Raw genomic sequence first — 17720 nt, forward strand, 5'->3', positions numbered from 1 at the left:
TTATAAACCTACCTTGTTTCAACAGGCCATTGTTAAGAATAAACTCAGCTTATAATTTGGGTGAAGTAAACAATGGAAGCGGACTCGCAGCAAGGAGAAAGAGAAGTGAAATGGCCAGGAGGCTCGCCTTCATAAGCAATGACAAAGCACATGCAAGGTTTCATACTTCAAGTGGTGCCCTAAAAGTTAAATAAACCCCCAAGTAATTGCCAGTGTTATAGTCTTTCTAGTTAGGGCAGGTAGAAGCCCAGCTGCTGACGAACAATCAGGAGCCTTAATTTTTGTACCCAAATGTTCCTTGGCAAACCTGCTGTCAATGCTGATCAGCTGATGGGCAGTGACAGCAAGTCTGTTGGAATTAGCTATGCTACAAAAGTCCCCATCAGGATCTCTCTAGTGTGCCTACCACTGCTAAAAGCAGGGCCTGAAGTCAGCACCAATCAGCAGACTGGGTTAGTTAAATAAAAAGCTGAGTTGCTGCAGCACATGGATAAATTTTCTGGTGGGATCCCAAAAGAGTAGACCAGCCTAGTGGTGAAGACTGAACAATGTTGAAATGTGACATGCACCCAGTTGTAGGGAAAAACTCATCCATTCCTTCTCAAAGGCCAATTAATGGTGGAATTATAAGTATTGTCTACACTAGATAAATGGAGTATCACTAGAGTACACTAGATACTGGAGTAGCAAATAATAATAATAATATTAAAATCCACTATTGTAAGCCTGAAAATAGCTTATTTAAAAAATGCTTATTGAGCTATTAACAATATTTTTTACCTGATGAGGTCTATGAATATGCCGGCAAGTTTAAACGTGGTGAAAACTCTGGTTTTAATACAGGAATATCATACCTTTCTTTTCAATTTTGGTGAAAACTACAGGTGCATCCTCCTTGACAAGCCTGAATTAAAGTATGCTTTCGTTGTTTTGTTGAGTTCTGAGTGTCAGGGCAAAAGTTATTAAGATAATTCTGCCCCACTAAAGTATATGGTAGCAAGTATTGGCAAAATAATGTAGTGCATGGCCAGTTTAAATTTTGAAGCCAAATTTCACCAGCACTATAATGTTAGCAGAGGGAGACATGTAATGGATGCTATGATACTGTTAAGTTGTGGGCGAACATAGCAGACGACACAGTGATTCTTCAAACAGCTCTTCTTTATTCAGATGTCAGAACAGAACTAAACTGAGGAGCTCAGTCAGCCTGCTTATATAGAGCTCCAGAACAATGTAACTGTTGTCATTTTCTAAAACTATCCAATCACAGAACGTCACTTTTCGATCCTTCTTTTGCATACAAAACTATCCAATCACTGGACATCACTTTTCGATCCTTCATTTGCATAACTATCTACAGTATCCCCCTGCTGGCCCAGGGTGAGAACTTCAGTACATAACAGATACCTATTCATTTTGTTATGGAATATGGTAGTGTGGTGTGCTGACTAGACAAGGATTTACCATCCTTTGAGGGATAATTCACACATTTGGAAATGTGGAAAAAAATGTGGACACCACCCACCTCATCTCACAATGACACAGCATGCAACTGTCAAACCATAAAAAATTATTTCTTTCAATGTTCAAAAATATGATGTTATGCAGTTACTGTTTAGTAAACTACTCGTAGATTTTTTAAAAAAATAATAAAGCACTATATAAATTTAGTTAAATAAAAATAAAACAAACATAGGATTTAGCCCAAATGTTGTGCACGTTTTTGCTATAATACTGTGAAATGCAACTGAATCTGCTGTATACAGCTACCTGAACAGGTTGAAGTGCAGTGTACACTTTGGGTATGAATGGAAGCACATGTATAATAGAGAACTTCCCATTATATTATAATATTATCTTAAGGTTAAAAGAACCTAATATTTTAATACAGGGTAATTGACTGATTTATTTTTAAGAAATTCTGCTAGTTAAGGCACTTCCTAGCTCGAGTTTATTTTCATTTTGGTTATAGCCTCCCCTAAACCTTTTGATTTGCAGGTTGCTATTATTTATACATTCAAAACTATTAGTGTGACAAATAATATTTTAAAAATAATAAAAAGAAAACCATCTAGATCAGTTTTAAAGCAACTAGGTCACAACCACATTTGGAACAGCTTTTCTAGAACATGTGTTGCATACATAACCAAATCAGCACATAATCTCAGCCTCTAGCATAAGATGACACTACCAAAACATTTATAAATCCAAATAACTGAGAATGCAGAAGATGTATTTCCATTTACCCTACGAACAACCCAATGTTTCTATGCAATCAAACTGCATAAGCAGTTTTCATTAAGAATCCCCCCCTTGATTTTGTTTTGTTCTTGGACTGTAGAAGCAATGGGGATGTAATTCGATTTTAAAGTAACTGTAGAATGTCAGTAGAATAGGATAGAATGGATTCTGACATATAGTACTGTGGCAAGAGAAAAACAGTACAAAGGCAAACTAAAGGAACCTGAGATCATGCATTCAATGCATCATTTATATTTAATAACTGAAGATTGCCATTCATGTCTACCAACTGTTAAGATGAAACTTGTACAAGCCATTATTTTAGACTCAGAGGTGGTGCAGAAAACCTTGGCACTGCTAGTGTGCCCAAAAAGCAAAGGACAGTCTTCCCTATGATTAAGCATGCCAGTACAAGAGAGACCAAAGAACAGTATTAGAAGAGCATACAGCTCCTTACAAACCATAATTATTCTTTCCCATATTCTTTGGGCTCTCAGCATTTCACTGAATTTGGCTTTTAAACACTATTCATTATACAGTTTAATGAAGAAACAGATTCAGGTATACCCTTTAGTTTATTGCTGCAAATACTAAGAGTCTTGAAGTACCACAATGTCCTTTGTTCATTTTAATTAGAGAAATCCTTTAACATCAACTAAATACACTTTCACATCAGATAAGTCAATAACCACTACAGGGAGACAGTTAGCTTCAACCATTTGCATTTGCTCCTTAGTATGGATGTACCAACATGGTATAATGTTTGGAATATACGAGGAATGTCTAGCTACTAATGCAAGACTGTAACCTGCAAGAACTGGTAGCTCCATTAGCTTTGTAAAAGCTAATCATGCCAGCTGAAAATATATTGCAAAACCAACATAATCTAGCCTTGACTTATAAGAATCATTGGGATCAACAAAAGAAGCAATTTAAAGAGCACAAAAGAATTTTGTGTAACGTAGATGTTAATCTCCAGATATAAGTGCAATACCGGGTATACAGTAACAGATCCAGGTGCATCCAAAGAAAAGGCCTTCCCCCCCTTACAGCTGAGGAACCGGATTTCTCACCACCCATAAGCACTTTATACAGACATGAGTTTTATGACACTGCTTTTAATTTCTTATGACACCTGCAAAAGCTGAAATACAAGACATTTCCTGGTTCTTTCCCAAAGACACTTATTTGAATAGATATATATATATTATAACTTGCTTTGAAGGGCCATTTTTATAACTTCCCATTTCTTATTTTAATATCCATGTGACATTCACATGAACGACCTATTTAAGAAGTGGCTCAATAAAGGTATAATTTTGCCAGTTGTGTTAGGCTTAAATTTGAACCTTTGCAGGAAAGCTAATGAAGTGACTTATTTTTAATAGACATGGAATAACCAGTATAACCAGGAATAAAAGTATTCTTATTTTGAAAAGCCTACCCAAATGTTTAGAAAGCTGATGAGAGTTTTAATCCATTTTCAGTCTATTATTATTTTAATTTTTCCAGAGTCTTAAATTATTGTTGTCAACATTATTGTTTTGTCTTTTTTTGTGAACCACCTTGAGTTTTTTTACAATCAAACCGTGTATAAATTTTAAGAAATACATAATGAATAAACAAAGCTTTATTGAATTTTTCACTTCAAAATTGTGATAAAATTGCTGAATGTAGTTAAGATTACTAAAAAAAAACTTGAGCAACTGGAGCTTCCTGAATGCCTTCCTTTCTTACTAACACTCCCTAAAATGCCACCTGCCACGTTTACACTCCCTAAGAAGATCAGTTTTCTTAAAGCCTGTGTAAAGTTGCATACATGTTGTGCCAATCAGAGTCTTCTATAAGAAAAATGTGCTCAGTAGAGAAACACAGAGCACCTGACTGTGAGTGAATCATAAGATGGAATTTCTGACTTCAGATTTATGTTCTACTCACTTAAGACAGGCTGCTTCTGTGCCTCACTGCAAAATTAATACACCTCAACAATCTGAAAGCTGTCCTCTTTATACATGTTGAATGCACCAGATCAGCACTTTGGACACCTCAAAACCCCTTTGCCAAAAAAACAATCATGAAGCCCCATTCTATGCATATTACTCAGAAGTAAGTTTCACTGGGGGAAGGGCAATAGCCAAGTGGTACAGTATCTGCTTTGCATGCAGAAGGTCCCAGGTTCAATCCCTGGCATCTCCTGGTAGGGTTGGGATAGAATCCTGTCTGAAATCTTGGACAGCCACTACCAGCCAGTATAAATAATAATGAGCTAGATGGACAAATTATCTTCCTGTGCTCTCATTATGTTCAATGGCACTTATTCCCAAGGAAGTGAGCAAAGACTATAAGCCTAGTTTCAAAGAACATTTTTTGAAAATGGCCCATGTCAGTGTGTATATACTAAATTGTACAAGAGTACTCATTGAAATAATTATTTAAAAACCTCATCAATTCAACATTTGGCAAACTATCCCAAGCCCAAACAAGCTTCTATGGCACACAACCACAATATGATTAATTTATCAAAGAAGTAACATAGTTGAAGACTAGATCCAAGACTTATTGTACAAAGCGACAGACATCTTAGCTTCTGATACTTCAAGAAGAAACCTTAGAGAGGATTATGTACAAAGTGGCGCATGTTGAAGTAGTTACAACAATGCTGACTGGACAAATCCTTGCCTTGCTTACTTTTCTTCAGTAATGAAATCTAGTGCACAAAGACGAACCTGCCACAAATGCATTAAAATGCACTTTATGGAGATAAAGCTATTTCTTTAAATGTATTTTTTATTAAAGATTTCTTAGTTTACAAAAGTATGTGCAATGTCTCTTTTTTCAAGTTACATTTTCTACAGATCAGTTTCATTTGTTGAGACATTAGTGTTACATTAGGAAGAAAAAGGGGTAAAGAGGTGGAGGGAGCCATGGTGAGGGGGGGGGAGTCGGGTGGTGATGTTTCTATTTTACTTAATGTATGTGTGGGGTTTTGTGTCAGCTTCGCTTGTGTGGGTTCTCTTTACTATTCGCCTGTGTTCCTTTGGTGGTGAGAGAGGTTGGGGTTGGCCTAGGGTGTGGTTGTTTGTTTGTGATTGGCTGTGGTGAGCTTTGTTTTCATGCGTGAGTGGGGTGGGTGTTTTTGAATCAGATTAGCCATATTGATTCGTATGCTGTTGGTGGATTTTTGTTGTTATCTTGTTGGATTGTGTATGTGATAAAAGGGAGCCATATTGGGGTGAAGGCGTCTTCTTCCACTTGTCCCCATGTCAGTTTCAGTTTACTGGTTGGTTTTTCTAATAAGGCTGTTTCCCATACTATTTGGTACCATTGGTCCATGCTTACTCCTGACAGGTCTGATAAAGCTGCCATTTGTGAGTAGCCTAACCTCAAGCTCCCAAAACCCAATATCTGAAACAAAAAACACACTGACAATATTCTATTTTTAGTTCTGCGACGTACTTAGAGAGGCTCGAATGAAAATTATCTAGCTTGGTATATATAAATACAACTTCAGGACAAACAACTTTCAAGTAATAAACAATATTAAAAAATTAATAATAGATTCTTAGCTGTAACAGTATTTACACTGTATGCTTTAGTACACTTAGTGTCTTCATTACAAAACAAAACTCTGATTTAAATTACATTCAGACAGCAGCCCCCTGCATACATCCAGTTCTAGGATTCACTGATAAATGGGAGAGGAAGCAGTATGACAAAACAGAAACACAAACTTGTCTTCCGTTTTGCACAATACTTCCTTATAAGTGTCTCCTTTAGTGTGTGTCTCCCATACTGATTCTACAAAATGCACGTCTGCCATTTGGACTAGTGGTGGTGAAAAGCATAGTTCCTGGATAATTTTCATTATGTTTGGGTGTACTGATTCAGCACAGTCAATACCCCAAAACATCATGAAAACAGGCTATACCCCTAAAATGCCTGAAAGCACCTGCAATTTCTCTGAACATGTACACAAATGCATAAAAAATAATAATGGACAGCCTGTAATTGTGATACTCTTCCCTTAAAGGTATATAATTTCCTGTGAATTGAAATGTAACAAATACAGCTATTATATTTTTAGATTAAAATGGCTGTTTTGAGTCATGCAGTAAATTCATTGCACCAAGCTTGCGGAATGCCATGAAGGAGTTAACTATAGGAGCACGCACAGAAACTTCAAAGCCTAGTACAAACAGCATTCTCCTTTAAGTTCTCTCAAGAGAAGAAACAGCTTCCTTAATTAATTCTTGTCAGTCAAGCTATGAGCAGCCATTACTACAGAGCTTATTTCACGACTTACATAAAAGAGAAAGGTTGGGTTTTGCGCTCTTTAAGAAGAATGCCAGATAGCGAAGATGGAGTCACCAGCCAATGTGATCTGAAGCAGAACTAATCCGTCAATTTTTTAAAAAATGCTGCCAAAGGGCCAGTACTGCCTGTTTTCCCCCAGTATGAAACATATTGGGGGGGCTTGACAAATCAGTGCAGCATTTAATAAGCAATTAATAACTCATCTCTAGATCTGAAAGCAACCTGCCACACACACACACAAGAAGGCATACAAGAAACTGAATCACAACATGAATCTGATATACCTCTTTTATGCAACTCTCTCAGTGGAATGCCGTCTCCTCCCCCATCGTAAGGTAAATAAGGATCAGAAGATACTTCCATGAGTGTAATAGACAGAGGTCTTCTAAGATCAGAACGACCGAGTCATTTCTTATAGAACAGCAGCGGGCTGGGAAGCTGCCATATTCGATCAGGATTTGGACTGTGTGCTGGCTTGTTGCAGCAACTCTGTTCTTCCACAATCGATGATGTCATCAAAGGGAAATTATTGCAGCCTGGTTGCTACTGGCTACAATCTAGGAGTGCTTAAAGGTGGAACGGCAGACTTAATCTAAAAAGCCTGCTATTTCTGAAGGTGACTACACTTGAAGTAAAACAGAATGAACTGGTTTAGGAGAATATAAACTAAACCCAGCTGCCTAAGCTAACACTAATGTAAAAATAGCAGCACTGAAAAGGCAGCCATGTTTGCCCTTGTGCTTTTTTATATACAAACCAAATACTTAAATTTAATTCCTCAAAAAAGAACAAAGTGGGATGGGGGAGAGAAGACTTATCTTACTCAATTCAGTGTCTTTTTTAAAAAAATACACAGATCCATAAGTAATATGACCAGTAATAAGAGCACAAATCATACGAGTGGCTTAGAAACAGGAACATTTTCTCATACCCAAAAAGGAGGGAGGGGAGAGTCTCTCAAATTACAGAGACAGATTTAATGCAGTTTAGCCTTTCTCGCATCATTACAATCACTTCAACGAAAGAAATGTTATTAAAAGCCGATATCGTTGGCACACTTAGAAATCCGATTCAAGCTCGTGAGATTTACTTCAAAGTAACTATATGCAGAACCAAGCTGTCTATTATCTTCCCATTTGTATCTCATTCAACATGGATTGCCATTTGGTTCGTGGACGTCCCAATACACTGAGTTAGCAAACTGCCACTGTTCTACAATAAAACAATCATATTGAAACACATAATGTAAGGATTCCTGGAGATTTAAGAATTAATTTGAATGCTGTTTAAAGTCTACTCTTCATCAGAAAGGCTATATATAATACATGGTAATTGATTTTAGTGAAAATTTTGATTCTCTGGATATAGAGGTTTGATGCTAATTTTTTGTCCAGAAATAAATACCAACACATTCTGACTTGTGAACATCAAAACAAGTGTTAATCTGCTCTGGGCAAATGCTAATACTTGTCCTGTTCTAGCTTCTGAAGCACAATCTTGCCCCGACATCCACAAATTGGTATAAAAGGTAAAGGGACCCCTGACCATTAGGTCCAGTCATAACTGACTCTGGAGTTGCGAGGCTCATTTCGCTTTATTGGCCGAGGGAGCCGGCGTACAGCTTCCGGGTCATGTGGCCAGCATGACTAAGCCGCTTCTGGCAAACCAGAGCAGCACACGGAAACACTGTTTATCTACTTGCACTTTAATGTGCTTTCGAACTGCTAGGTTGGCAGGAGCAGGGACTGAGCAATGGAATTCGAACTGCCAACCTTCTGATCGGCAAGTCCTAGGCTCTATGGTTTAACCCACAGTGCCACCCGAGTCCTTTACAAATTGGTATACTTTCACCTTCAAAAAAATATTTTGAAAAAACATGCAGGCCATATGATGATTTGGTTGCAGATGATATCACTTATTGTAGTTGTGGATGCCACTTTTTGTATATATAGTCCAGTAGATAGTGTTGGGGAAGAATCAGTGGTCATGATGTATGTTGACACCAATCACATGGGGAAGTATGTATGTACAGTCCTAAAGCAAATTTTAGGTTGCAAGATACAAGGTTGAAAGCTAAAATTTTCATGTTAGCTTTCTCTGAAATCTGCCTGTTTCACACACAGGGTCAGTTAGACAAGTGCCGCTGACAAGTGAATGGATGAAACAAGGACATTGGGAGATAGGATTTTGATTTGTTAGGCCAGAGCTTTCCAAACTGTGTGTTGTGACACTTTAGTGTGTAGGTGTGTCGCGCAAATGCTTCCTGCGCTCCTCTAGGGGCTGGAAAGGGGTTGGTTTAACCTCCAGTCTGCTAGTAAAACTGAATTACTGTGTCACAAAATGACGCGTGTCTAAAAATTGTGTCATCAACATGAAAAATTTGAAAAGCTTTTTATGAAGAATACAACATGGTTACAGGGGTGTGGGGCATAACGTAACATGGCTGTTGTGGGGAGCATGGATTAACACAAAATTAGCCAAGGATGTAAATGTGTTAACTGTTATTGGCAACTTCAAAAACATAGCACTGAAATCTTCAGCCACGCTTTAACCTCCAGTCATTGCCTCCTGGATAAACCTGAATATAAGTAAATATTTATTTTATTTACATACTGCTCTTCATTTTTTAAAAAATATCAAAGTGGTTTTTACACAATGGAACATTAAAACACAATGAAAACAACAAATACATTTATAACCTACCAATCTAACAAGTACAACTATTATCTACTTATAAGCTCAGAGGAAACCAAACAGCAGAAGAAGAAACAAATCACACGACCAATAATACTTTTTTTAAAAAAACCACACACACTTGGCTGAAAATTTTACAGAGCACCAAAAGCCAGGAAAAATAGGCCACCTGTTGCATCTCCATGGAATTACATAGATGAAGTGCTACAATGGAGGAGATCCTATTAATTATCTCATGTAAAAGACACTGTTCTTCCTGTAGCTCTGGTACTAACAAAAGAGCATTCCCTGCCACATTTGTTTTCTTAATTCAATATATGGTACTCCTACACATTGAGACAAGTTTTTAATTTCTCTGAGTTCAAAACAACAACACCACATATCTATGCATGATTGCAACAGTTTATGGTTGAACAATATAAAACTAGAATGCTGAAAAATAAAGAGACCATTGGGGAACCAGAAGTCTCCTTAGCAGCAAGTACCTCTTCCCCGCAGGTAAGCACCCATGCCCAGCGTAATGATTCCCTTTCCAAACATGGCAGGGAACTCAAAGGAGAAAGGGATGTTTGTACTAAATGAGGGAAATCAACTCTGCACCCCTTCCCATTTTTCTGGCATACCCCCAAAATAGGATAAAAGAGTTGGCATATCTCACTTTGCACAGGAGATATCCCAGAAGAAAGAGCAAGACAAACAGCGGACACGTACACACAGGCCCAGCATCAAATTTCCACCACAAAAGCAAGGGATCTGAGATCTGAAATACAGTGATACCTCAGTTTTTGAACAGCTTAGTTCCCAAACAACTCAGAACCCGAATGCTGCAAACCCGGAAGTAGGTGTTCCGGTTTTTGAACTTTGCCTCGGAAGCCGAATGTGCTCCTGAGCTTCCGTTTTCACTGCTGCACAGCTCATTTGAGTCCCCTGCATAGTAATTAAGGCTTTTTTCATTCCATGTTGCCCTTGCAAGGCAATTTTAAGTCCCCCCCCCATCATAATAAAGGCTTTTTTCATCCTGTTTGTATCCTTGAGTAGCTAATTTAAGTTGTCTTTTCCCCCCCACGCATCGTAAATAAAGCCTTCCATTTCTGATTGCAGTGTTCTGAGGTGATATTTGGTGCTTTTGTTTTTGCTATCTTTAGCAATTTTTGTTTGTGTGGCTTTTTCATTTTTGTGACTGTGGCTTGTTTTTCGTTTTATGATTGATTGATTGATTGATTGATTGTGTTACTGCTGAAATGGATAAAAGCCCCCCATCCAAACAATGACTATTATCAGTGCAAGTAAGAAAAAAAATAATTTTAATTTTTATCATCTACAATACTGTCTTATTTATTTTATAGTATAGAACATTGATTATTGCTTTCATTTTATGGATCAGTGGTCTTGTTGGATAGTAAAATTCATATTAAATTGCTGTTTTAGTGGTTGTTTCTAAAAGGCTGGAACGGATTAATCTGTTTTGCATTACTTTCTACGGGAAAGTGTGCCTTGGTTTCGGAACGCTTTGGTTTTGGAATAGACTTCCGAAACCAATTAAGTTTGAGAACCAAGGTACCACTGTACTGCTTCTCTTCCTAGTTAGCTGGCTCTATTCCTCTCGATACAGGGAACAGAGATTGGCAGAAGGACAGTAAGGATATGACAAGGCTAGATGAAGCCCTGATGGGTTAGGGAAAGCATTTATGAAGAGTGATTTTGATGGACAGGTAAGCCAATGAACAATGTGAAAAATAATATTAAGTATCAGGAAAACTAGTACATCAAAATAGTGGCCTTTTTGACTGTCCATTCTAGGAGTGGGGAGGAAAGAGAGGCCTGATACTTACTGGAAAGTTTCGTAAGCTACTGCACTGCAACCTAATATATAAAGATCCCCTTTCAAGTGTCTATTACTTAAATCAGGGATTGCCAATGCAGTGCCCGCTGGCACACATTTGCCCAGAGAAGTTTTCCCTGGTACTTGTAGGGTCTCCTCCTACTGAAATTAAGACTTGAAAGAAGCATGTCATTGTAGTCAACAGAATAGGTTGCGATGCAGTGTGTGCAGTGCCCACAACAAGCCCAAGTAGGTTGTTGACCCCTGACTTAAATTACAACTGAAATTGCCAGTGTGTGCAGTTGTGAAGCAGCTGTTAAGAGTATCAAACTTTGTTATTAATAGTTACAGTTCTATTCCAGAGATTCAAGTCAACTATAACATTTTAAAAGTGTGGCACATATATGATGATCATAATCTTCAGGGGCATTATACTCCTTCACAAGTTTGGAAAGGTATTTACTAAGGGCTCAGATTTCTGCAACTAGTTCCTTCACTATATGAATGTTGTGTGCCTTATTTGCTTAAACTAATTCATCTAAAGCTATTGTTCTTTGACAAGCCCTGACCAATGTTCCATTATGTTCCTTGTTGATATTTCTAGGAATAAAAACAATTTAGCACAAACACAATGTCCTTCAACAAATTAACATATTGTATCTTTCCCTTTAAAGCTTTTCTTACTAAAGCTTAAAAAGAACAGATTTGCACATTTTCTTCCTGCAATTTATGGACAGCCAATTTAGTCACAGCAAGTCTCAGTATTCATCCGTTATTGTTCCCATCTGATTTTGTTCCCAAATAGCCTCAAGAAGCATCTGTGCTTCTTGAATCATGGAGTAATGTTAGTCATTAAGTTATGCCAACCACATTTAACGAAACTGTAAAAAAATTAGAACATGTTAGCTTTGAAAAGCTAATACAGGCAGCCCCATTTACACGTGTTCAATATGTACATGACCATGTATCGCACCAAACTCAGAAACATCATAAAGTCATCACTGAAACATCACGAAAAAGGTGAAATGGTGTGTTTGCAGGCTTTTCCCATGGGTTTCAATTATATGCAATTTCACTGACGCATGAGGTGCCTCAAAAGGTAACCCACACATAAACGGGGGGCTGTCTGTACTGTTCATAACGCCAGTATTTCTTCAAACGAAGAAATATATCAGAAAGTCTTAAAATAGTATGTGGAGTGCTAAAACTAATCTAACAAGAAAGTCATTTTACAGTTCACAACATTCTGCAAGAAGATACTACACGATATTAAAGTCTAATTCAGGTATTGCAAAACCATTGTTTTGTTGTTAGGGTTGTGCCTTTGGCTCATGTGCACTGTTCATCCCTGCACCATTCATCCTCCACCACCTCCTTGCTACTTACAGTTAAATTTTATCCTGCTCTTCCTATTGTTGCTGTGTCCGAACTGGGCAAACTATAGATACTATACCACACAAATCCAGTTGAAACCCTGGGGCAAGATTCAGCACAGCACAAGCAGGCATCAGTTTGGGCAATGGGGCCTCTCCTCCTCACTGCAGCTCCCACCCCTAAAGATGCCCTGGCAGACCCTCCTGAACAGATCTGAGCAGGGAAAGAGGAATGGAGGGGAAGAAGAGAAACCAGGAGTCTGATTGCATAAAGAATTCTACAGTGCGAGCAGGCAGACATCAATGAACGTTGTCCATGGCTTCCAATTGGAGTTTGGAGGCAAGCTATGGTTTGCAGTACAACAGGAAGCAAGGATGGGAACTGAAGTGAATGAGCCCAAGGTAAGGCCTCAAATGCCAAACTATAGTTTGGTTATGACAACTGAACTGAGACATGAATTTTTGTTTTTATGCTCAGAACACCAAAAACATGTTACAATGCCACACCATGAGGATCCTAAAAGCCCAGTCTACCAGCATGTAAGTACAATGAGTTAAAAAGAAATACCAGTGGTTTACTGACTTACCAATACATGCATCACCATCTAACAAATTGTCATCTTCAGAGGTCTGGAAGTCCATGATGACACCGGCTCCATCTAGAAGTTCTTCATCACTGCTTGCACTAGTTATGCTGTTGTAGCTATTTCGGTAGTAACCTCTATGGAACAACTGTTCAGACTCCATTTAGCTGCTTTAATTACCTGAAGAAGAAGAAGAAATTCAAAGTTATAAAGCATTGCCCAAGTACACAATTCACATTAAAGTGAAGAATACAAAGATTTTTCTTGAAGTATTAGGAAAATTCATTATAGCTCAATGAAGGTGCAACTACCATAAATATAATTCAAAAGCAGCAGCAACTACCCATGTAAAAACACTCATGGTTTGTGTTTAATTCTGAAAACGTGCATGCTTTTGAAGCCAACCTACAATCTCTATCATAGTACTATAATATTTATTTTTCATTATGAAAACATTATGCTTATGATACCTCCTTTTTGAGATATGAACTTAAGCAGATATTAGTTAGATAGGATAATGTGACTTCAAAACTGAAGCATTTATTGATAGACAAAGGGAATAAGAAACGACAACTACCTCATGCAGTCAGTAGCTCAAAAAGCAACCTACAGCTTCCTATAAAGGCAACTATAAAAAGTGGGTAGCATATGACCAAGTCACACTCATAATAAACCCACCAAAATGAATGAACTTAAGTTTGTCAAGCCCATTTATTTCAATGGGTCTGCTCCACGTATAGCTTAGTTGGCTACAATCTGTAGTTCCTTTTGTGGAATGGGATGGATGGAAAGCATATAAGAAATTAAGTGTGAGAAGAGCATGTGGGAGAAGAGGTAAAAGTGTGAATGAAAGGCAGTCTTTCTAATAACCCTGGAACATCCATTCTGCACCTCAGGCGATTATACAAATTCACCTTTTCTCAGCACTGCATCTGTATACCTACGACAGGCTGCTTATCTTAATGATACATTGTACTATCTACTTCAAATAGACATAATGACTGGGACACCAAACTTGTACTAGCAGAAAACACTTCTTACAGGTGTCTTGGGGTGCTGCTCCAGAGGGCCCTTCAATCTGGAGGAAGAAGTTGAAAGTTTGATGCGTGTGTGGAAAATACTGCACATGAAGCTGTGGATCACTTCTAGTTTACAGTATAATTGTCTATATGCAAAACTTTTTTTAAAAAGCCAGTTTATAAAAAGCAGACTGTTAATGTTACTCCTACGATAAACATGTAGGTTTCCTCATGCTGATCCAAAATTTATTCATTCAAAATTTATTTCTCAATAAATGCTTCAGTTTTGAAGTCACATTATCCTATCTAACTAATGTCTGCTTAAGTTCATATCTCAAAAAGGAGGTATCATAAGCATAATGTTTTCATAATGAAAAATATTATAGTACTATGATAGAGATTGTAGGTTGGCTTCAAAAGCATGCACTGCATGCTGAAGCCTGCGCGCGCTGAGCTCAGCGCGTCCAGGCTTCGCGGGCCTCTCAGCAAGCAGCGGGAGCCAGCGCTGGGCTCCCACAGCTTGCAGAGAGCTGCCTGTTTGGGGGCTGGGGTCGGGGGAAGCTCGGGCGGGCCTCCCCCGCCCCAGCCCCGCGCCTGGGGGGGGGAAATAATTTTTTTCCCTTTATTTCCCCCCCAAAAAACTAGGTGCGCCTTATGGGACGGTGCGTCCTATAGGGCGAAAAATACGGTAATGTACAGGCAAACACAAGCCACAAAAAGCACAAATGCAATGATTTGATATCTCAGTGACAATTTTATATGCGCTGATATAGTTCTACTTAAGCCAAAGATCCACTTCTAAATAAAGTGCAGGATAGTAAGTGTTTTAACTTCTACAGCCATATAGTTAACAATTTAGGTAATACTTCAGACCGCTTTATGAAATCAAGAAAACTTTAGGTATTATATATCACAGAAATGGTTGTTTTACCTGTAAAACCGGGTTTTTTTGCTGAAATATACCAAATTCAATGCCCGTGTTTTATGGTGCCTTCATTCACTATTCTTTGGTCTTGAAATTAAACTTTCAGTCTTCTTATATAGAATCACAACTCGTGCTCTGAAGTCATATGACTTTTAAGAACTATGGAACCATTATGAAAATTTGTTGTAACTTTGGCACGCCTAACTGTGGAACTACAGGAATGTACCATTGATGCAGGATAGATGGGAGGATTCATGGCAGGCGGACAGGAGGGAATGCTGTCTCTGTGGCCATTTCTCTACCCGCCTATTTTATTTTATTTTTGCAGATATTCTCTTGAACAGCAAAGCAATGTGCAATCATTTTTACCCCAGCGAAAATTAAATGTGGGCCCCACAGTGGAAGGAAGGAAGGAAGAACAGAATGGCATGTGGAAGACAAAAGAGGTTCAAGACTATCTAAATGCCTTTATTCCTCCCTGGTTCCCTCCTTACAGTAGATCCACTTATAGAAACTGCCCTCCAGAGATCCTGAAGGTCTTATACAGGGGGATATGGAAAAACTCAAATTACAATACTCCAACACTTTCATTAAAGCAGCTTTTTCCTAAGATTTATGGGTTGGAGCACTGGTTCCCAAACATTTTGGGGCCACTGCCTACTTGGTTGCATAAATTCATCCCCAGTGCTCCCTACCCGACACTATAAAAGCATTATTCAGGATAGTGGCTTGCACAACCTGCAAAGGAACACAGTAATGGAACCCCATCCAGAACATTCACCTTGCCTAGCTCCCAGACCTGGGTACGAACTACCCACAAGTCTTGTCAAGATTCAGTTTCAACTAATTAGCTTTAATCCAGCCCACCATGTGTTCAAGCACCAGGTTAGGACCTGTTCAGCCACACGCAACTCAGATGTCACAGAAAAATAAAGTTGGGTGTTATTCACACATTGGTGGCACCTTGCTCCAAACCCCTAATGACGACTCCAAATTAGTATTAATGACCTTCAGCTTAGACTACAGTACTGTAAGATGCTTTAAGTTTGAAACAGAAACTGCTACTACAAGCAAAATGCTGCTGCCAGAATACTGACTGGAACATGGCAATCAGACCATATTTCACCCATTTTGTTTGATCTACATTGGTTGCCAGTTATTTCTGGGGCCACTTCAACGGGTTAAATAGCCTTAAGCGGTTTGGGACCTAGGCACTTAGAGGACTGCCTTCTAAGTGCTCCATTGTATCATCTGAGGTATCACTCTGGATCCAAGACCTGCAGGCAGCAACAAGAGCAGTCAATAAATCCGGAGTGGTGCCTTCAGTTTCCAAACTGGTAGAACTGGAAGAGTGGAGATCAACAGAATATAATGAGGCAAAACATCTGAAATATAGAGTGGGTGGGACAAGGCGATGGATAGATTTAAAAGTAAGGACAAAATCTTTGTGGTGGTCACAGAAAGGGAAGCTCATGAAAGGCTCTTGATATCATATAGAGCAACAAATAAAGAGGTGCCCCATCTCTCCTCTGCAAAGAGAGAGGTGTTCTTCTACAGAGAGAGCTTTTGTACGGGCAGAAACTTAATTTATTCTAAAACTCAGCAAGGACATTAAGTTTTCTGCAAAGAAGAATTGAGAGGAGAAGATCTATTTGTTCTATGTAAACTTGTGCTGCAAGTCTATTTGGGATACATGAAGCTTAGCTTCCAATAAAAATATTTTAGGTAAACAAAAGCTCATTAAGAAAGCTTGTGAAACTTTCCCCAACCTGATGGTGACTAGATGTTATAGACTACAACAGTCATCTTCCCTGACCAGAGTTATAGTCCAAAACATTTAAATGGCAGCAGGTTGCGGGGGGGGGGGGGGAGGGCATCCAGCTGCCTTTGCGAGACTTAGGATGAGACTTGTGAGAACTTCAGGCCTCTGCAAGAGTATTTTTCTACCCGCCAACAAGTTAATAACAGCCATCACTGAGTACAAATCAACGCATACCGGTAATTGCCACATATTAATGTTGCAATACAAGCTGCCAAACATCAAGGCCACAGATTTGCTTGGGAGTACTACTTCCGAGTAGGCATGTACACAAACCCATCGCAGAACCAACTTAGCTTACAGTTTCCTATGCAACTTTGGTGATTCCAGAAGAGCACTGGACTTCTTTGCTCAGAAGGAAACCCCACTAGGGGGGGCCATGCAGCTGGAGGGCAGCACTATAGGGCTTGAGGGGGAAGCCTTCCCTTTGGCAAGAGGCAGATTCCATCAATGGAAAGGGGGGGGGGGCGCGAGCGCAGGAAGGCGGCCTGGCCATTCTCCCCGCCCCATGGATACCCTCGGGCCGATGGCAACGGCAGGATGCGGCATGACGCTTCCTTTTCCCGGCCAGCGGAGAGGAGAGGAGCCTTCCAGAGGCGAGGGGTACCCAAGGGCTCCCGCCCCCCTCAGCGCAGACGCCTCACCCTCTCGCTCCGGGATCACCTGGCACGTTCTAGCAGGCGCCCCTCCGCCTCGCCTCACGCCACAACCACCTTCCTGCAGCGGAGGGAGCGCGTGAGGCAAGAACCGCGTCCCGCATCGCCCTCGCCTCAGCCGCGTCCTGCCCTACCTGGCCGTGTGGCGCCGCCTGGTGATCCCGCCAGAAGGGCTCACACATCCTCCCTCCGTCGGGCCGGACGGAGAGACTCGGCCGCCTCCCGCCCAACTAACGCGGGGGGTGGGGCTTCACGCGCAGCCCACGCCTCGAG

The 17720-nt window shown here is 39.7% G+C and overlaps 1 protein-coding gene across 9 annotated transcripts in view; it reads right to left on the bottom strand.

The window, feature by feature from the left end:
* The window catches only part of CLCN3 (chloride voltage-gated channel 3), a 42872-nt gene extending 25152 nt beyond the window's left edge, over nucleotides 1-17720 (bottom strand). For 4 of the 9 annotated variants that reach the window (XM_081875281.1, XM_081875277.1, XM_081875280.1 and 1 more), the window contains exons 1-2: nucleotides 17582-17720; nucleotides 13032-13208 (exon numbers count right to left, since the gene is read on the bottom strand). In XM_081875281.1, the coding sequence (XP_081731407.1) occupies nucleotides 13032-13191 (160 nt within the window). In that variant the 5' untranslated portion in view covers nucleotides 13192-13208; nucleotides 17582-17720. Of the gene's footprint in view, nucleotides 1-6544; nucleotides 6770-6839; nucleotides 7048-13031; nucleotides 13209-14978; nucleotides 15074-17581 lie in introns of those variants that run through there. The other 5 variants (XM_081875283.1, XM_081875278.1, XM_081875276.1 and 2 more) reach the window with 4 other exon arrangements.

Source organism: Podarcis erhardii (genome assembly GCF_964252035.2).
Source record: "Podarcis erhardii genome assembly, chromosome: 9".
Lineage (NCBI taxonomy): Eukaryota > Metazoa > Chordata > Lepidosauria > Squamata > Lacertidae > Podarcis > Podarcis erhardii.